General features: G+C 35.7%; 1 protein-coding gene across 1 annotated transcript in view; it reads left to right on the top strand.

Moving 5' to 3' along the window:
- LOC100251639 (cysteine--tRNA ligase 2, cytoplasmic) overlaps positions 1 to 21,462 on the top strand; it is a 29,997-nt gene extending 8,535 nt beyond the window's left edge. The window contains exons 3-10 of the mRNA XM_002262961.5: positions 979 to 1,042; positions 18,503 to 18,664; positions 19,140 to 19,310; positions 19,379 to 19,660; positions 19,768 to 19,893; positions 20,492 to 20,701; positions 20,791 to 20,907; positions 20,994 to 21,462. Of these exons, the coding sequence (XP_002262997.2) occupies positions 979 to 1,042; positions 18,503 to 18,664; positions 19,140 to 19,310; positions 19,379 to 19,660; positions 19,768 to 19,893; positions 20,492 to 20,701; positions 20,791 to 20,907; positions 20,994 to 21,233 (1,372 nt within the window). The 3' untranslated portion in view covers positions 21,234 to 21,462. The remainder of the gene's footprint in view (positions 1 to 978; positions 1,043 to 18,502; positions 18,665 to 19,139; positions 19,311 to 19,378; positions 19,661 to 19,767; positions 19,894 to 20,491; positions 20,702 to 20,790; positions 20,908 to 20,993) is intronic.
- The last annotated feature ends 146 nt before the right edge of the window (positions 21,463 to 21,608 follow it).

The raw sequence follows: 21,608 nt of genomic DNA, 5'->3' as shown, positions 1-21,608 counted from the left end.
TTTCTCTCTATTTCTTATCTTATAATTTTCTCTACCATCAAATTTATTCTTTGTTCCTCTCCTTACACCCTAAAAGTAAAACCCTAGCCCACCTACCTTTGAGTGTAGGCAACCATCCTAGGGTTGTCCTACATCAGGCCTCCTCCTTGAAGAAAAGGGTCTTTAAGCCTTCGACATCGTCACTTGACAAAGAATTAAAAGTCATTCTCCCCAATACTCGATCTCCACTCACCCGACTCGGAAAGGATCGTGGGATAAGCGCTAGCCACCCCCTCTTTAATCTCATCTTCCTCAGTTAACAGTTCATTGTTCACCCTACTTTTGGCCATATAACGTCTCCTTCTTCGAGCATTGACCATTTTGTGGAATAAATTGGTGTTTTTATCACCCTCTTCTAGCCAAAACTCTCTTGATTTTTGTCTCCAAGAGATCTCCTCCAGATCTGCCCACTTTTTAAAAACCCCCAACACCCCTCTTCTCACTTCCCTTTTTTCCTCAGTGAGAGGCCTTTCCCTTTCTTTTGCATTCCACTGTCCCAATTGAGACAAAGCAGTTAGCTTCTAAGTAGAGACATTGCCAAAAACGTCCTTATTCCAAACTTTAAGATCTTGCTTCAAAGCTTTTAACTTAGCAACCAAAATATGACTGAAGGAACCTTGAGCACTATAGCCCTCCCACCAATTTTTGATCAGCTCTTTGAATCCATCAACTTTCAACCACATGTTTTCAAATCTGAAAGGAGTTTTCCGTGTAGGGTTTATTTTCCAAATTTCCTCTTTGACATATTCATTGGCATGCCTTATAACATGTTTTCTATCAAACCGGAGTGTAACTTCGGTGTAGCAGATTATGTAGCATTAATCTTAAGAAAAATGACTTAAGTTCTGATGGAATTCTTTGATTGATTTTTTCATGTTGAATCAGGTGTAAAGCATAATTTGTAGAATCTAATCATGCTCTCTTCATGAAAATGTTCAGATATCTACAACACTTGGGCTATGAAGTTACTTATGTGCGAAATTTTACGGATGTTGATGACAAGGTTAGAATTTTGATCTAAGATATTATTTTACTCTATGCTTTAATGATTTAGGACCATGGTTCCAAATCTCAAATATTGCTACATTTCAGTGTTTGGGATTCTGCCTTACAAAATTGTAGTCTTTTGACCTATCAACCATCAACTTAAGTAAGCCATTTTTTGGCTCTTATTAATATATTGCTCTTTTGCATATCAGGAAAAATAAATAAAAAGGAAAAAGTAAACCTTGATTTTGACTACTTAGTGTTTGGTAAAGAAAAATGGAAAACCGTTATTTTTAATTAGAGCTAATATTGATTGAAATTTCTAACTTACCAAAAATGAAAATGAATTAATTTTTTGATTGTTGACAAGAGATTGAGTAGTTTGGAACCATTGCAACCTGGACTAAAATATTGATATTGAACTCAAGATTTAAAATTTTATCTGTACATTGTTCCTTTGGAGTATTTCATCACTTATTAATGGAAGAGCAAGGAAGCAATGTTTCCACTTTCTAGGAGAATTTTGTATATTTATGTGATTTAGTAAAATTTTAGAAACAACCATAATTTAAAGTGAAAGCATTGTGTTCAATGTAGTTAAAAATCTACATCAATGTCTTACCAATCCTGCTTTAGGTTCATTTCTATCTAGTTTAATATTATAACTTTTACTGGATTGTATAAAGCTTCAAACTGTTTGCTTTTGGAGTTTGATATGATTGTTGCACATGCACACACATAAACACACAAACTCACAGGAAATTGAACTCACTAAAGTTGTAATTCTAACTTCTTGGGTTGGCTACTTCATTTTCCCTCCCTCATTCTATCTAATGCCATGTCCTCCTATGAATCCTTGTTACTGATTTCCTTTCTTTTTCCCTTGATGGATATATATATATATATATATATATATATATATATGTGTGTGTGTGTGTGTGTGTGTGTGTGTTGTTGGTATCAGAGCCATGGGAAGGGAAGTTGGGTTTGTTTTGGGTGTTTTAAGCTATCCTAGGATAGGTAGCAGTGTGCCTGGGAGCGCGAGCCCTGCCGGTTGAGCTGTCGTTAGCCGTGGATAGGCATTTGTTAGGCTGTAAGAGGGTTGGGGTGACGTCTCATAAGGTTTGTCAATCTGCTATTAGGCTCTAGATCAAAACCCTAAAATGAGTTCAATTTTTAGAACCATGTCTAGGAGATCCACTGATTCTCAAGATACTGTTGTAAACAGTGAAGAGATCAATTATCCTAAGATCCAAAATGATTTAGATGATTGGAAGTTACCTAAGGTGTCTAATCAAGAAATTTATAAGAAATGAACCTTTAAGTTTTTCACAGATTATACCATCAAAACCTCTTAAATGTCAGTCAACTTAGAACAAAACGACCAAGTCATAAGACTCCTAGATAACAAGTCCATTGAAAAGCATAAGAAAGATGACTATAATTTCATACACTTTGGTATGATTCAAGTAGCAGCTAAACCTTTGACAATATTAGGTTTAAACACCTTTATTGTCATGTGTTTAAGGGATAATAGGCATCTTGAATATCGAGATTCTATTATAGGCGCAATCCAAGCTGGACTAAATGATGACCCAGTTTATTTCCAGTGTTTTCCTAACTTCAGAGTTAGAATAAGAGATGCAGACATCTTAGATTCTGTTGTTCTGCATATTAAGACCCATGACTTTAAGATCAAACCAGGAAACAGTCTTGTTTCAATCATAACCAAGTTTGCCTATAAGAGCATGAACACAAGCGTTGGATCTGGGGTTCTTTGCACCAATCCTAAGGGTGAGACCACTTACTTTCACTCAAATATGCTTGATAAGTCAGATTTCATCGTTCCCAAGAAGATCTTGTGGAAAGATGTTGAGTTTCTTGAAAATTGGCATTTTGCTAATGCCGTTCCAGCCATTGAATAGAGATCTGAAAGGATTGAACAAATTGTTCAATATCCTAATGGAGGAGGAGATCTGATTTTCTCCAACTCTTTCAAACATTCCAGCAGTCCTAGAGTTTCAGTTTATGAATCCTCTAGAGCTTCAAGCTCTTCTATCCCAGTTAGAACCACTAGGGAAGAGGAAGGTTCCAGCTTAGGAAATCCTAAGAACATTAAGCTAACAAGTGTTAGAAGTTACACCAACGTGGCTAGACCATTTTACACAGAGGAAAATGAGTCTACTCCGGAATCCCAACAGGATGAGTCCCTTATTATGTCTCCTACCTATTCTCAGATGATTAACACTATAAGCCTAAGTGATGAAGACTTTGAGATCAACAAGGATCTCTTAAGAAAGGACTTCTATTCTGAAGTCAATAAGTAAAGAAATGATTGGTTCTTTAGCACTATCCCTAAAGTCATTAGAGCCATTTACCAGGAAGAATTCTATGCCTACTTAAGACAAGAAAAGAAAAATATTAAGTTTTGGATTTGGTTTGAACTCTTCAAACAAGAGGAATGTCCAGATTATCCCTATAAGTGTGTTAATAACTCTAAGAGCACTGATAAAATTAAGTCTTTTGAATTTTCTAAGGAATTCCAGGAAAATCCCCAAATTAACCAGGCTTTTGTTGATAGGATTAACCAGAAGATTAAGGATAATCTTGTTGCCCCTTTGACTGTCCAGCCTCATAAGAAGATCAATAGGGTTAAAGGTGATATTAGTTCAAAAGAAGAAGCTGATGAACTAATTAAGATGTTTGAGGAACCCCATAATCAAACTATTTCAAAAAGTATTAACAATTTGGAAGCCTTTAAGACTAGGAATTACTATCCTAGACCTACTTTTCCTGACATGCAGTTTAAGGAAAGAAATCAGTATACTCAAACCTCATACACTAGTGGTACTATCTATGAATGGAACATAGATGGTATGACCGAGTATAACATACTCACTAAGCTTCAAGAAATGACTATGGTAAGTACAACCTATAAATTAAATAATAGACTGCCAGATCATGCTGTAGCTCAAGCCATTGTTGCTGGGTTTACAGGTTAGCTTAAGGGTTGGTGGGATAATTATCTCACTTTTGATGATAGAAATAGTATCCTAAAAGCCTCTAGGATTAATGAGAATAGTGACGTTGTTAAGGACAAAGATGGCCAAGATATCGAGGATGCAGTGGCTACTCTAATCTACTCAATATCCAAGCACTTCATTGGACATCCTGCAAAAATTAAGGATAAAACTGCAGATCTCTTAACCAACCTTAAGTGTCCCAAGCTTCATGATTTTAGGTGGTATAAGAAAGTCTTCCTAACCAAAGTCATGCTAAGATCAGATTGTAACCAGTCTTTTTGGAAAGAAAAATTCATCTCAGGATTACCCAAGCTTTTCTCTGAGAGAATTAGGATTAAGATAAGGGAATAGTATAATGGTCAAATCCCTTATGATAAGCTAACCTATGGTGAGATTATAAACATTGTCACAGCTGAAGGGATTAAGTTGTGCAATGACTTCAAGCTTAAGCAACAAATGAAGAATGAACAAAAAATCTACAAGAATGAATTTGGATCATTCTGTAGCCAATTTGGTTTCAGCCAAAAGGAAACTATGCCTCCCTCTATGCAAAAACCAAGCAGGAGGCCTAGCAAAGATAAGTTTTACCACAGTAAGAGAGGTACCTATGACAACTATAGGATGAATGATACTAAGCAGTCAAGACACGTCCAAAGAAGGGTCAACAAAGATGCCCAAAAAAAGGTAGAAGCTCCTTTAGATGTCAAACCAATTATCTGTTTTAAATGTGGCAAAGTTGGCCATTATAAAAAAGATTGTAGAGTTAAGCAAAAGATTAATAACTTGTCTCAGATGACCTAAAATATATGCTTTGTAAGGTAATGTTAAACTCCACAGATTCTGAATCAAGGACTGATTCAGATAATGAAGATGATATTAATTAACTAGATAGTAGTGGTGAAGTTTCTAGCCAATCTTCTAGTGACCAAGCAGAATGTATTAAAGGTAATTGTAATTGCCGTCCTAAAACTATAAATGTCATAAGCCAAGATCAGGAATTTATCCTAAATACTTTAAGGAAAGTTGAAGATGAAAAGACTAAGCAAAATCTTTATGAAGTTTTTAAGAAATCTGTTGTTAAGACAGAAGCTAAGAAGATTTTAAATCCTTATAACCTTAATGATATCTTAAACAGGTTTGACCAGCAGTCTCCCAAGGAAGTTAGCATTAAGGAACTTCATGATGAAGTTAGGCAGTATAGAAAGGAGATTAAGGAGTTAAGACAATTCATAGGTTTAGGTCTCTCTGATCTCCAAGAACAAATCAATAGAATTGTCAACCAAGGAAACCTTATGGATATTCCAGAATCTTCTCATGTTAATGATAATGAGACAAATACTTTTTTTAAAACTGTGAGTAAGGTTATCTTCCAGAGGTGGGAAGTCTCCCTTACTATAGTAGTCAAAGATAAATTTGTCTTTGATATTATTGCTTTGATTGATTCAGGAGCAGTTGAAAATTGCCTTTAAGAAGGTCTTGTACTTATTCCTTTATATGAAGAGACTAGTCGGTCTCTATTTGGAGCCAATGGCAAAAGCCTTGCCATTAAGTATAAATTAACAGATGTTCATATCCGTAACCATGACATCTATATTAAGCAAACCTTTATCCTTGTTAAGGATCTTAAGGAAAAAGCCCTCCAAGGAATACCCTTCTTAAGCTCTATTTATCCCTTGTGGGTAGATAACCAAGGTATAAGAACAAAGCTATTTGATAAGGAAATTCTTTTTGAATTTGCTAATCCTGTTGTAAACATCACTCCTTGTGATTAAGAAATTAATCTTGTTGGAATAGATGATCCACCTAAGATATTAGGTAGCCAATTCATTCATAATCTCATTATAAATGATATTTTAAGCATTCCTTTATACATTTCAAAATTTCAAATTGATATTTTGAACCAAGGATTTTTAAAAGTTGTTTTCACATCTGAGAAAACAATTAAGTATATAGCTTTTAAGTATAATTTAACTGATTGGATTATTTTAAACCCTAATTTTTAAATTAAGTTTATTAAAGGAGAAAATTTCATTCCTAATCACTCAACTCGTGGAATTTGCAGGGTTCACAAGACCATGGCCCCTAAAAAGAATACCCAAGCTCCTAACCAAAAAACCTAATCCAGTCAGGCTCCTTCTCCCCATAAAATGCTATGGAGCCAACAAGTTGAAGAAGAAGAAGCAAGGCTTCATTCTTCTAACCTTATGCCTAATAAGATGATGACCTTGTACTATGATCATTCTGATCCAGCTAATCCAATCAAGGTCACCCAATACCCAGCCATTTCAGGGTCTCAGACCTTCAAGCAAGTCACTAAGGCTAATTCCTCTCAAAAGGAATTAGCATCAAGCTCCTCTTTTTCAAACAAGCAAATTGTGGTGGCTGCCAACCCCACACCTCTTTCAACAAAATCAAAATATTGGCAAAATGATTTAAATCAACCTCTTTTGGTTATTAAAAGAGAATTTTTTTTCTAAAAACCCTTGAGAGATTGCTGCAAAAACTTTTCAAGAAAATTTTCATTATCCCTATGGTGATCTTTTAAAAACAAGAGAGTTTTATGAAGCAGTCCTTACAGAAATTGGTTCTGTTAAAATTAAGCATAACGTTGATAAATTCAGCAATATGGGCTTGGCATTCTCCACCTGCCATATCTATAAGATTCTTACCAATGTTTTAAAAACCGGACCAGACCGGTCGGTCCAACCAGTTCAATTGTTGACCGGTCACAATTCCGGTCCGGTTTGCCCTATTGAACCGTTTAAGGATCAAACCGGTCACGAACCGCCTAAACCAGCGGTCGGACCGGTGACCCGGTGGAACCAGACGGTTCTAATTGAACCGAACAGTTCTAGTGAACCACCATTTTAAAGGCTCCCTTATATAAAAGGCTTTGGCAAAAGCCCATGCTGGGCCTTGTCTCATAATGACAAAGCTCACACCCCACTCAATCATATTGTGGGCTAAGTTTTGAGCCCACTAGATGAGGTAATGCATTGGCCCTCAATGTGGATAGCTTTTATAGGCATCCTTTGCATCCTCATTTCTCTTGGAATCCGATATGGGATTGCTAACCAACCTAATCAATGAAAAAAAAAATAACAAGTCCCACCCAAGAGGATTTGAACCTTGGACCCCAAGGTCTATAGCCATCCTAAGACACCACTCAGCTACACAGCTTTTGTTATCTAATATGCCAAACAAAATAATATATATTGGATTTAAAATTTTTTTATAATATTAAATAAAAATAATATAATATTTTAAAAAATGATAAAATTAGTTTAAATTTTCATTTTTAATATATTCACATTTAAATATTTTACTTATTCCATTTAATAAAATTAAAAATATTAATATGATTTAATTTGATAATATTATAATTATTTTTAATTTTAATAATAAATAAATTATATATTTATGACATCACTGGTTCGACCATCGGTCCGACCAGTGAACCGTGAACCATGAACCGGTAACTTTTTCGGTTCGATCACCGGTCCGGTTCTGAAAACATTAATTCTTACTATTAAGTAATGGGGTGGAAATCCTAATCTTTCAAGGGAATTTTCTGAACCATCAAAGCCAAGGTTTTTTAATTATTGGAATTATCAGAGAACATGGTTCAATGCTTTTCTGATCCAGAATAGGGACTTCCATCATTCATGGATATTCTATTTTCCATCTAAGAATCAATTTTCCTCTTTCCCATTTTGGTTCCATAGTTGGTGGACTTATTTTGGTTCGACTATTCAGATTCTTCTTAAACCCATCCTGGATGACTTTGAGCTATTTAGCAGTTCTTTTGTTATCCCCAGAGAACTTTCAACTTTTCCCTTTTTACTATTCTTTTTCAGCAAATTTGGCCTTGCTTGGATAGTCCAGTGGGACTATATTATCATTGCAGATCAATCAGCAGCCTTTCCAACTCTGAGAAGGACTTTTAAAACTAAATGGTTGGACGCCTTGAAAAACGATGCATCTATTGATGCAGTTAAGCAATATTTCCTTAAGAACCCCACACAAGTCTCAGCCAATGATGATATGTCTCAGTTTCTCCTCAAAAAGCAATAGCTACAAGCCATGCTTGCAGCAGCTAAGACCCCTCAAGATTTCCAAAAAATCCTTGAAAAAGGAAGCTCAAGTTTTTCCCAAGAAAATTCTTATGCAGAATCTGATGATTCAACAAGCTACCTTCCAGACAATGGTGACGACTGTGAAGGCATCCTTCCTCCAATAAGAAGATCCAAGTAATCATCAGCCTTATGTCTTCCTACCGACAAGAATATTTTCCAGCTTTGCAGTTTTAGCACCAAAAACAGCAAGCATGTGACTACATAGTCTAAAGCAGCCTGTCAGCAGTCTTCTCAGCCGAAAGTGGGTTTTTCGGTGGAAAAGTCTAAAGTACAATAGTAAAAAGCAATGTTTTCAGAACCGGACCGGTGATCGAATCGGAAAAGTTACCGGTTCACGGTTCACTGGTCGGACCGGCGGTCGAACCGCTATTGAACCGGTGACGTCATAAATATATAATTTATATATTATTAAAATTAAAAATAATTATAAAAATTTTAAAATATATATGAATAAATTAAAAATCAATAATATTATCAAATTAAATCATATTAATATTTTTAATTTTGTTAAATGAAATATGTAAAATATTTAAATATGAATATATTAAAAATGAAAATTTAAACTAATTTTATCATTTTTAAAAATATTATATTATTTTTATTTAACATTACAAAAAAAATTTAAAATCTAATATATATTATTTTGTTTAGCATATTAACTAACAAAAGCTGTGTAGCCTAGTGGTGCCTTGGATGCCTTCCGAATCTGGGGTCCAAGGTTCAATTCCTCTTGGCTGGGGGACTTGTTATTATTTTTTTCATTGATTTGGTTGGTTAGGAATCTCACATTGGATTCAAAGAGAAATGAGGATGCCAAGGGTGCCCATAAATTCTATCCACATTGAAGGCTAATGCATTGCCTTATTGGGTGGGCTCAAGACTAAGCCCATAATATGGTTGAGTGGGGTTTGGACTTTGTCATGATGAGACAAGGCCCAGAATGGGCATTTGCCAAAACTTTTTTATGCAAGGAGCCTTTAAAATGGAGGTTCAAATTGAACCGTTCGGTTTGATTAGAACCGTCCGGTTCGACCGAGTCACCGGTCTGACCGCCGGTTTCGGCGGTTCGTGGCCGGTTTAAATCTTAAACGGTTCAATAAAGAGATCGGATCGGAATTGTGACCGGTCGACGCTTGAACCGGCTGGTCCGGTCCGATTTTTAAAACATTGGTAAAAAGAGATTTTTACTATTCACTATTCAGTATTCATCCACGAGATTACTATTCATGACAGTTAGTCAAAAAACAAACAGTGCTTTGTCTCCTCTTTTTGGCTATTTAAGGAGGCTTGATCCTCATTTGTAAGCATCTTGAATTTTTCATTTTCTCTCCCAAGCTTATGCTCTCCCTTCTTTCTTCTTTCTCTCTCAACATGTAAGCCTTTCAAGCCCCAAGCTTTCTTCAAAGCTTTCCTCCCATTGTAAGATATTTCTCCTTATGTATCTATGTTTTATGATATACCTCCTATGATGGATGGTTTTTAAGCTATGTAAATTTTCAAGTTTGTTTTATGTTTCCAGTTTACCTCCTATCATGGATGGTTTTAAATTTATGAATTAAAAGTTTGTGGTTCCTTCTCTTTTTAAATTTATTTGGTTATTTATCTTGTTTATTTTCTAACCCTTTACTTTGTTTTGAATCATGACATAATTCCTGTTTTCATTGCATATGACCTTGTCCTGGGTGTTGTTGGTATCAAAGCCACGGGAAGGAAAGTTGGGTTTGTTTTGGGTGTTTTGAGCTATCCTAGGATAGGTAGCAGTGTGCCTGGGAGCGCGAGCCCTATCGGTTGAGCCGTTGTTAGCCGTGGATAGGCGTTTGTTAGGTTGTAAGAGGGTTGGGGTGACATCTCATAAGGTTTGTCAATTTGCTATTAGGCTCTAGATCAAAACCCTAAAATGAGTTCAATTTTCAGAACCATGTCTAGGAGATCCACTGATTCTCAAGATACTGTTGTAAATAGTGAAGAGATCAATTATCCTAAAATCCAAAATGATTTAGATGATTGGAAGTTACCCGAGGTGTCTAATCAAGAAATTTATAAGAAATGAACCTTTAAGTTTTTCACAAATTATACCATCAAAACCTCTTAAATGTCAGTCAACTTAGAACAAGACGACCAAGTCATAAGACTCCTAGATAATAAGTCCATTGAAAAGCATAAGAAAGATGGCTATAATTTCATACACTTTGGTATGATTCAAGTAGCAGCTAAGCCTTTGACAAGATTAGATTTAAACACCTTTATTGTCATGTGTTTAAGGGATAATAGGCATCTTGAATATCGAGATTCTATTATAGGCGCAGTCCAAGCTGGATTAAATGATGGCCCAGTTTATTTCCAGTGTTTTCCTAACTTCAGAGTTAGAATAAGAGATGCAGACATCTTAGATTCTGTTGTTCTGCATATTAAGACCCATGACTTTAAGATCAAACCAGGAAACAGTCTTGTTTCAATCATAACCAAGTTTGCCTATAAGAGCATGAACACAAGCGTTGGATCTGGGGTTCTTTGCACCAATCCTAAGGGTGAGACCACTTACTTTCACTCAAATATGCTTGATAAGTCAGATTTCATCGTCCCCAAGAAGATCTTGTGGAAAGATGTTGAGTTTCCTGAAAACTGGCATTTTGCTAATGTCATTCAAGCCATTGAACAGAGATTTGAAAGGATTGAACAGATTGTTCAATATCCTGATGGAGGAGGAGATCTGATTTTCTCCAACTCTTTCAGACATTCCAGCAGTCCTAGAGTTTCAGTTTATGAACCCTCTAGAGCTTCAAGCTCTTCTATCCCAGTTAGAACCACTAGGGAAGAGGAAGATTTTAGCTCAGGAAATCCTAAGAACATTAAGCTAACAGGTGTTAGAAGTCACACCAACGTGGCTAGACCATTTTACACAGAGGAAAATGAGTCTACTCAGGAATCCCAACAGGATGAGTCTCCTGTTATGTCTCTTACCTATTCCTAGATGATTAACACTATAAGCCTAAGTGATGAGGACTTTGAGATCAACAAGGATCTCTTAAGAAAGGACTTCTATTAAGCTAAAGAACCAATCATTTCTTTGCTTATTGACTTCTAAATAGAAGTCCTTTCTTAAGAGATCCTTGTTAATCTCAAAGTCCTCATCACTAAGACTTATAGTGTTAATCATCTGAGAATAGGTAGGAGACATAACAGGGGACTCATCCTGTTGGGATTCCTGAGTAGACTCATTTTCCTCTATGTAAAATGGTCTAGCCATGTTGGTGTGACTTCTAACACCTATTAGCTTAATGTTCTTAGGATTTCCTGAGTTGGAACCTTCCTCTTCCCTAGTGGTTCTAACTGGGATAGAAGAGCTTGAAGCTTTAGAGGGTTCATAAACTGAAACTCTAGGATTGCTAGAATGTCTGAAAGAGTTGGAGAAAATCAGATCTCTTCCTCCATCAAGATATTGAACAATCCTTTCAGATCTTTGTTCAATGGCTGGAACGGCATTAGCAAAATGCCAGTTTTCAGGAAACTCAACATCTTTCCACAAGATCTTCTTGGGGACGATGAAATCTGACTTATCAAGCATATCTGAGTGAAAGTAAGTGGTCTCACCCTTAGGACTTGTGCAAAGAGCCCCAGATCCAACGCTTGTGTTCATGCTCTTATAGGCAAACTTGGTTATGATTGAAACATGACTGTTTCCTGGTTTGATCTTAAAGCCATGAGTCTTAATATGCAGGACAACAGAATCTAAGATGTTTGCATCTCTTATTCTAACTATGAAGTTAGGAAAACATTGGAAATAAATTGGGCCATCATTTAGTCCAGCTTGGACTGCGCCTATAATAGAATCTCGATATTCGAGATGCCTATTATCCCTTAAACACATGACAATAGAGGTGTTTAAACCTAATCTTGTCAAAGGCTTAGTTGCTACTTGAATCATACCAAAGTGTATGAAATTATAGCCATCTTTCTTATGTTTTTCAATGGACTTGTTACCTAGGAGTCTTATGACTTGATCATCTTGTTCTAAGCTGACTGACATTTCAGAGGTTTTGATGGTATAATCTATGAAAAACTTAAAGGTTCCTTTCTTGTTTAGACACCTTGGGTAACTTCCAATCATCTAAATCATTTTAGATCTTAGGATAATTGATCTTTTCACTGTTTACAACAGTATCTTGAGAATCAATGGATCTCCTAGACATAGTTCTTAAAATTGAACTCATTTTAGGGTTTTGATCTAAAGCCTAATAGCAGATTGACAAACCTTATGAGATGTCACCCCAACCCTCTTACAGCCTAACAAACGGCTCAACCGGCAGGGCTTGCGCTCCCATGCACACTGCTACCTATCCTAAGATAGCTCAAAACAAACCCAACTTCCCTTCTTCACGTTGAATGAAATCATTCTTCCAAACTGAATCATTTATTAATTCTCATTGCATGGTCGAAACTATCTTAGATGGGCACATGTATCAGCTTGCTGTCTCTGTCTTTTATGTATGGATTTACAATTCTCATTATAGAACTGAGCAATCAATTGGTATGATATTGTACAAAGATCACCAACAAGCCCCAAATACAGGGAATGCTCAAATAGCTGCAGCTGAAAAGAGAAACTTCCTTAAGTTAGTTCCTAGCTATAAACCATCCATGTAGAAGAGTAAAGAATGAATAGTTGATTATTGGAACTTCTGCTTCTCCTCAGACATCATGAGAATTAGAGAGATTTTTCTTTAATTGAGATGATGACTGAAGAACAGATTGCAACCTGGTTCAGGTTGGACTGTTTCACATCAACACAGAAGTACCCAACCCAGGGTCAGGTTTCTATTTCATAAACAGGGATTAACCTATTGACTGTTGGAATAGAACCAACCCAACCCACAAAAAGGTTTAGCTTGGTTTCTTGGGGGGGTCTCTTTTGGTTTTGTGATTTGAAGTATCCTGCTTAGGAATTAACACATAAGAGAAGAAAGCCCCCAAATGGTACAACCTTGAAGTATAGACAAAGAAAAAAAATGTACTTTACTTTGAAACAACAAATATAAAAATGAATTTTCATGATAAACAATTATTATTCTTCCTTCTTATTTCCTAATATTATGCTCTTAGACAGTATTGTTTTACCCCTGTGGTCTGTTTTACTCAACTTCTCAACCCATAACTAAACCAACCTCTATTAATTCTTAACTTACCTAAGAACCAAACTAAACAAACACAAACGAGGTTGGATTGGTTTCAGTCTTGTATTCTATAGTACTTGCAACCCATAGGGAAGATTTTATCAACAAAGCTCACAGAGTAGAATAGTTAACACTTCATGATGCCTTTTTCCTTTGAACTTTTTTTGAGAAGGAATCGCTGCCATACATGCCAAAGGCTAAGGATGGTAGAATTAGTGAAGCTCAACATTAAAAACCCTCCAATCTTGGAGTTAGTAGGGGCCCCTCTCCCCCTCTCAGTCACAATACTTGTTTTGGACTAAGCATTCTAAGCGCCTAACCCAATCCTACCCTGGCTCAACCCCTTTGGCACTTTAGTAGTTTTTAAGTGAGTGCTTATTTGAAAGAAAACTGTGAGAAAAGGCTGTCATTTCAAGTGTACAGAAGAAAATTTTAAATTCAGAATATATCTATATATATTCTTGAATTGGAACTCTATCTATATATATATATGTATTTAGAGTATCTACAGTGAGATTTTCAGTATTGGTTAGTGGCATTCCCGCGCAAAGTTGTCTTCCTGCTACAAACCTTTGTTTGTCTTGGGAGTGTCTAGTAGTTCCTGTGCTATGTGAGATTCAGTTGAGGGAGGATTTGGAAGGGGATTAACCTGTTGGAAAAAGTGGTACATATCAAATTGAGGGGGGGATGGGATGTTGGGGAATTAACCCTTATCAAGAGTACCTTTTTGAGTCTTCCTACTTACATTATGTCTTAAATGTAATTCCTTAAAAAGTGAGGATTGAACTGGAAAAGATTCTAATATATTTCTTGTAGGGGAAATCATTCAGAGGAAAGAAGTGGAGGATTGGGAACTAGGAAGTTGGAGCCTTGAATTAAATGCTGCTTGGCAAATGGTTGTGGAGATATGCTCATGAGCATAATAGCTTGAAGAGGAGAATCATATACTAAAAGTACGGAGAGTTGGATAGACGACGGTGCACTAAGGGGGTGAGAGAGACCATTGGTGTGGGAATATGGAAGGAAATTCGGAGGGGGTGGGACGAGTTCAGCCTTGGAACTTCCCTTTTGGTCATGAATGATAGGAATCCAAATTCTGGTTGGATAACTAGGTAGGGGAGCATTGTTGAAAGAGACTTTTCCCATATTGTTTGGCCTAGCCACTTCAAAAATATTAGTGGCAGATCTGTGGGACACAGATGGATGTTGCCCATTGGCCCTTGCATTTTCGAATGCATTTCCATGACTGGGAAATAGACTAAGTGTGTTAGTTTTCAAAGCTTATAAATGTTGTGAGAGTTGAAGCAGTAGGGGAGAATTCTTTATTTTGGAAGGAGAAAAATAAAGGGATATTTTAGTTCAAATCCCTTTATTCTTTCTTATATGCGAAGGAGAGGGGGTTGTTTCCTGTTTAAGAAGTCTGGGATTCCAGTGCCCTTTGAGGACCCTTTTTCTTGTGCATGGGAGGCCATGTTAAGAAAATCTTAACTGTATATATGCTTATGAGGAGAGGGTGTGGATGTTGGTTAAGAGGTAAAATCTTTGTAAAACTAGTGAAGCATCAGGCAGCCATATCCCAATTTACTGCATCAAATCTAGATAGATGTCGATGTGTTGTTGGCAATTTTTAGGTTGCAATGGATATTTCCTTTCTCGATTAAAAAAACTTTTGTCGGGCTGGAAGTTTTGGAGGTCAGAAAAGTAGCAAAAGAAGGTTTGGAAATTGACTTCTCTTTGTTCATCTTGGAAGACGTGGAGAGATCAAATTGATCAAATTTTTAATGGTAAAGAGTATTGAGACAAAAGCTAAAGGAATAAAAACAAAAAAAATTAAATCCCTTTGGGAAGGTGTTGAGTCTTATTTGGAAATGGAAAACTGTACATTGTTGGAGTTCAGTGATTGTCTAAATTGTAGATAACTACTAACCCCTCCCCCTTCTTGTGTACGTAGGTACCTCTAATTGTTTATTTCTGCCAAAGCATTTTAGTCCCATTTCTTTTAGTTTAAAACACTTTAATGGGTGATCGAACATTTGAAAGTTGGAAATAACTTTGAAGCTATCCAAAAGTGGCACGAAATGGGGCCTAAGACAATATTTTAACCCAAGGCTGTCAAATGGAGGTTGTAGATAAGACCAATAAGAACTTTTGAATTGAATGGTTGGCTCAAACTGGAAAGGAGGAAAGCATCGTACTTCAATGTTAAAAAACCGGTGCCTTCTTTATTGTAGAAAAATATTGGAGTTGTCTTTCACTTATTAGTTTCAAATTCCAAAATTCTCACTAGCATTAATATTTATTTTTTAATAGAATTGAGCTCATTCACTCTACTATAGAAGGTATATAAGTCATCTTAGCGTCAAGCTTGATTGAGTGGGCGCAAATGTAGCCTAAAAGCATGAAACATCATTTCTATGTTTGGTTCTAGGAAAATTTGAGGGAAAATGCAAGTGAAATAAAATAGAGAAGAAAAGTAAGCAAGAAAATAAAGAATAGATTTAAAGTCAATAAGTTATTTTTATATGCTACTCCAAACTCATTTTACGTGTTTTTCCTATTCTATGTAAAGATTAAATAAATTTAAGAATATATAAATTTTAAACTAATTTTAATTATATTTGATTTTCTTTCATATTTTTCATAGAGAAACCAAACATGAAAAAATCAATTCTTTTAGTATTTTTTTTCTTTCATTAGTACTTTGTGGGAACCAAACATAACCTAAGAAACTCTAATTAAAAAAAAAAAAAAAAATACCCTAAGAAACAATAATGAATGTGATAATGATTTAGAAGCATATGATTCAGAATTGTTATTTCAATGTGATTGGTGCATGCATCTTATTTGCTTAAATGAAACTTGTTGCTCACATTTACATTAAGCTAAATCATTACACGATGTCATTGGGAGCCACTAATGCACATCCAATCACATAACACAAGGCCTTTTCTTCCTCACATATACACATTTTTCTTGCACTATAAGCTTTATTTCAACCAATAGAGCAAAACCCATTGTTGGAATCTAACCTACTTGCTGGAAAACATGTCCTTCGCCCATGCATTCTTAGCAACATGTTCACACCACATTGTCAACCTCTAAAAGTTGTTGGAATTTGATGCCGAGTTCGTGAGGTAGACACAACTTGGTTGAGTCTTATTGGATTTAGACTATATTTTTTATAGATAAGAAGATAAATATATTAGAAAGGGCCGCCAAAAGAGCGACCCACGTTATACAGAACATTTACACCAGCCAACAAAGGCTACACTAAAAGCCAAAGCTACAAAACAAGAATGACTTAAACAACATCACCCTCAACAAGTTCCCAACCAATCGAAAAAAAATGAAGAGTCAAAGGAACATCATTTATAAACAACTTTGTTCTCAACCATGGAAGACCAACAAAAATGCATTTTAGACTTTGAATTGAAAACTCCTTCCCATCAAAGGCTATTCTATTCCTTACCTTCCAAACTGTCCAAAATAAGCATAAGGGATTCGCTCTCCAAACCTTCCTAGGTTTTTTAGCCACGAATGAACCATGCCAACATAAGTGTCTGTCTAACCAACCAGGGTAGCACCCAAGACACCAAAAAAAAGGCAAAAAACAACTCTCAAAAGACCCTTGTCTTTACACAATAGACAAGGAGACAATTACTATTTTTTATTTTTTATTTTGTCTTACACTAATGGTATTAAGGAGTGAAATTGCCAACTTAGTATGTTTTGCTCATGGCTAATTCTTTGAGAACTTCATTTAGTTTGTGTCTTTCTCACATCCCACCCCAAAATCCAAACTGCACTTGGCTTTCAACTCTTCCATTACCCATATATATGTATGTGTGCATGCATAGTTGTTAACTCGTAAAACGTATCATGCATCTTTTTTCTATTTTTGTGTCATGTATTGTATTGCATGGTGTATCATAATTTTTTTTTTTTTTCATATGGTAAAAAATAAATAGAAAAAATGTGTACATGTCTACATATATTGGAAGCATGAAATATAAAACGATATATAACCAATTTCATAAAAGATAGTAGGGTTAAATTATATCATTCCATATGAAAATATTGAATGCTAGAGTTTTGAAAAATTCAAGTTAACAATATATAAGTTTAATGTATATGTTCATCACAAAATCTACAAAATTAAACTTTTAAAATTTTTATATTTGATTTTTAGTTCCAAATTCTAACTATGCATATGTACATATATTGTTTATACATATGTGAAGTGAACATGTGCACGTGCACACACACATAAACTTTTCATGATTCTCATCTTTTGTTCCCCACCAAAAATAAAAAAATAATGAAAAATAGTTGAAAGTTAATGTATTGTTGTACCACATATTGTATTGTGTATCATTTATATATTGTAAGATAATTTTTAGAAAAATATGCAGATTGCGAAATGTATCAATTTCCATTAAAAAAAATATATTGTATTGTTGTATCATATCGTATACTGTAAGTTTTTAACAACTATGTGTGTGTTTCCCTCAAAAGTTAAGACCATTTTCCTCTTTTCTCATTTGAATTGCACCTTCGGCCACTTCAGACTGAAGACCCTAATCCACATAAGTTATTCAACAAGGATTATGCATAGTTTTAATGAACATCATTTATTGAATACTTGGCTGGTGAAAGATTTCATATTAGAATTTCATCCAAGGCTAACTAGGGCAAAACATATTGGTCAACATGTAGTTGCTTCAGCACATGATCTCAAAATTGTAAACTGTTGAGTTCCAAAGATTGACCCCACCTTCCGAGTGATCCCCATGCATAATATTCATTTAAGGTTCTTAATCTGCTGTTGAAATTAATGGTAGATATAGTTTTTTCAAATTTGTGCTGGTTTAGCTTTTTTGAACTTGTGCACATTAATATCAGTTTTGAGTGATTGAATCTTAACCCAAATCATGGTTCAGAAGTTGCTGAACACATGAGAGTACTTGATTTAATTTTTGTATCTTCACACCAAAAACTATGTAAAGTTGATATTTTGCAATTCTTATCATCTTCTATAAATTTTTTTGTCAACCTCCATTGAAATAATCATGGGTAATACTCAGTTGATTTCTATAGACTTTGTCCCTGAAATGCTTAGTGGCTGCCAATGTTTGAAATTCTGCAGATTATCCGGAGGGCAAATGAGCTTGGAGAGAATCCATTGACTCTGAGTAGCCACTTTTGCCAGGAATATCTTGATGACATGACTGATCTCCACTGCCTCAGTCCTACCCATCAGCCACGTGTTTCTGATCACATGGACCAGATCAAGGATATGATAACTCAGGTTATCTTCTTGCTTTATTTCACGTGAAGTTTGTAACAGAAATTTACCTCTCTCTCTCTCTCTCTCTCATGTGCTGATGTGTGTAGCAATGTCGTTTATCCAATATAAATGCCAATAATGAAAAAAGATTCTGCATTGTAACTACTTATTATAAAATACAAATTTGAGGCAGCCCATAACAGTGAGGACCAATGTCTGTTTTATGTGGAAGTTGCATACTCAAAAACTTGTCAGGGAGAAATATACACCCATAGTGCCTTACATTGCTGTGTTTTGACTTTTCGTAATAACATCTTTAGGAATGTCACATCTTTCATTAATGGCAACAGTGACATGAAAATGAAAATTCTAACTTCTTTTTGCATTCTAAGAGTATCGAATATAAACATGTGAAGTTCATTGGTTATGATATGTTGACCATTGTATTGAACTTACCTTTTTTTCTTCCCCTTTTGACTGTTGATGTGCCCTGCAGATTATCAACAATGATTGTGCATACACAATTGATGGGGATGTGTACTTTGCTGTTGATAAATCCCCAAATTATGGCAGATTATCTGGGCGGAAGCTGGAAAATAACAGAGCTGGTGAACGTGTTGCTGTTGATTCAAGAAAGCGAAATCCAGCTGACTTCGCATTGTGGAAGGTGAGAAACTGTCACAAATTTCCTGATATTTATGCTCATTTTTGCGCCTAATATTTCCAATTTTGCAGGCTGCAAAGCCTGGTGAGCCAAGTTGGGACAGCCCATGGGGTCCTGGAAGACCAGGATGGCACATAGAGTGCAGTGCAATGAGTGCACATTATTTGACCTTCAAATTTGATATTCATGGTGGTGGAATAGATTTGATATTTCCACATCATGAAAATGAAATTGCCCAGAGTTGTGCAGCTTGCCAAGAAAGCAATGTTAGTTACTGGATGCATAATGGGCATGTCACTAACAACAATGAGAAAATGTCAAAGTCATTGGGGAATTTTTTCACAATCCGGCAGGTAAAGCTAATCCAATATCATAAATTTTCCATCTGTTTGGTGCCTTTTAAATTTGTAACTGTTTCTATTTCTTATGAGTATGTTTCTATTTGACCCATTCTTTGTAGATTACTGATCTGTACCATCCACTGGCATTGAGATACTTCTTGCTGGGTACACACTATCGATCTCCTGTCAATTACTCAATTGCACAGCTGGAAATTGCATCAGAAGCTGTATTCTATATATATCAGGTATAAAACATTTTCTTGTCCCCAGATTTTCCATTGACCAGGACAGGCTTGGTGGGTCATGATGGGTGGATTAAATATTTGCTCCAGTCCTTAACCAGTAAATATATATGCACCATACAGAGTCCCTAACAATTGAAACTTCTCTTTTATTTTTATTTCATTTCATTTAGGATTACTTAATCTTCATCGGTCTTCTCTCACCCACTGTGTAAGTTGGGTTGATGAATTTCCTTTGAACTGCTCAAGTTATGAATTTCTTATAAACTGCTAGAGTTGTTCTGGTTTCTTGAATTGATATTTGTTATTTCTCCAGGTTGTGGAATTGATATTTGTAATTTCTCTGATTCTCTGTGAATTTATTTTAATTACATTAATTAATTAATTATTTTTTGGAGAAAAAACGTGACCCGTGTTTGGACCAGAAAGTGACTTGGATTTATGGATAATTCCCTAATTGGATCACCTGCCAATGGTGGTTCCATCTTTATTCCACTCTGCTGGAGTGTACCCAACTAGACCCAAACAAATGTAGAACAGATATATTGCATGCACACATGTTATATTAATATTTCTTTTTGAACTATTTTGTGATTATTAGACATTGCGAGATTGTGAGGATACTTTGTCTCTATTTCAAGAAGTAAATGGGCGAAATGTTTGCATTGCTCCTGCTGCCCAAGACTGCATCAGGACGCTACAGACTGATTTCCAGACAAAGATGTCTGATGATTTGTCCACTCCACATATATTGAATGCTTCTCTTCAAGAGGCCTTGAGGTTCATAAATAGTTGTTTAAACATGCTCAAGGTATGCAATCAGAATTGGATCAAGCAAACCTTTAATGCATTCTCTGTTAGGGGAATAACATGAAATTTTATTTTTCTATTGTTTTCCAGAAGAAGCAACAGAAGCAACAGCAATTATCAGCAGTTGAGTCCCTCACCAAATTAGGAAAAGAAGTGAAGGGAGTTCTCAGTGTTCTGGGATTGCTGTCCACTTTGGCTTATTCTGAGGTGATGAAAGCACTATGTTAAATTTTTACAGCCAAATTTGTCTTGGATGAATTTCATCTTCAACTATGGCTTCTTTCATTGGACAGGTTTTGCAGCAGCTGAAAGGTAAGGCATTAAAGAGAGCTGGGATGATTGAAGATGATGTTTTGCATCTCATTGAAGAAAGGGCACTAGCAAGGAAAAACAAGGATTTCTCAAAGGGTGATCAGATAAGAGCTGATTTGGCTTCCAAGGGCATTGCTCTCATGGATGTGGGCAAGGAAACAATTTGGAGGCCGTGTGTCCCAGTCCAACAAGAACCGCAGGCACCAGCCTCGTCAACTTAATGGTGGGCAACCTTATTTCACCTGACTCATGCTTTTGAGAATTTTTGGTTATGATTCTTAAATTTATTGCTCATAAATATAGAAAGCTCGTACAAGTGTTTCATTTATATGCTAATCTATGTTGTAACTTTCCTCGACTTTCTCATGTTTACGACCCCACTGCGGTGGTCTCGGACTTTAGAATTTATTGTTCAAAAAAATATAATTTTGTTTTTTTAGACTTTCATCATATAGTACTCTCACTCATAATTTCAATAATGCTTTCCTTTCCATGGTGAATGGGAGAGCTCCCTCTTCAGGCATCATATAATGAGTTCCAACCTCCAACCATATCCATATTAATTCTTACTTGGAAAATTTTCAGTTGAAATAATA

This window comes from Vitis vinifera, chromosome 10 (genome assembly GCF_030704535.1).
Source record: "Vitis vinifera cultivar Pinot Noir 40024 chromosome 10, ASM3070453v1".
NCBI lineage: Eukaryota > Viridiplantae > Streptophyta > Magnoliopsida > Vitales > Vitaceae > Vitis > Vitis vinifera.
Note: the sequence above shows the minus strand (reverse complement) of the source record. Positions and strands in the feature narration are given on the sequence as shown.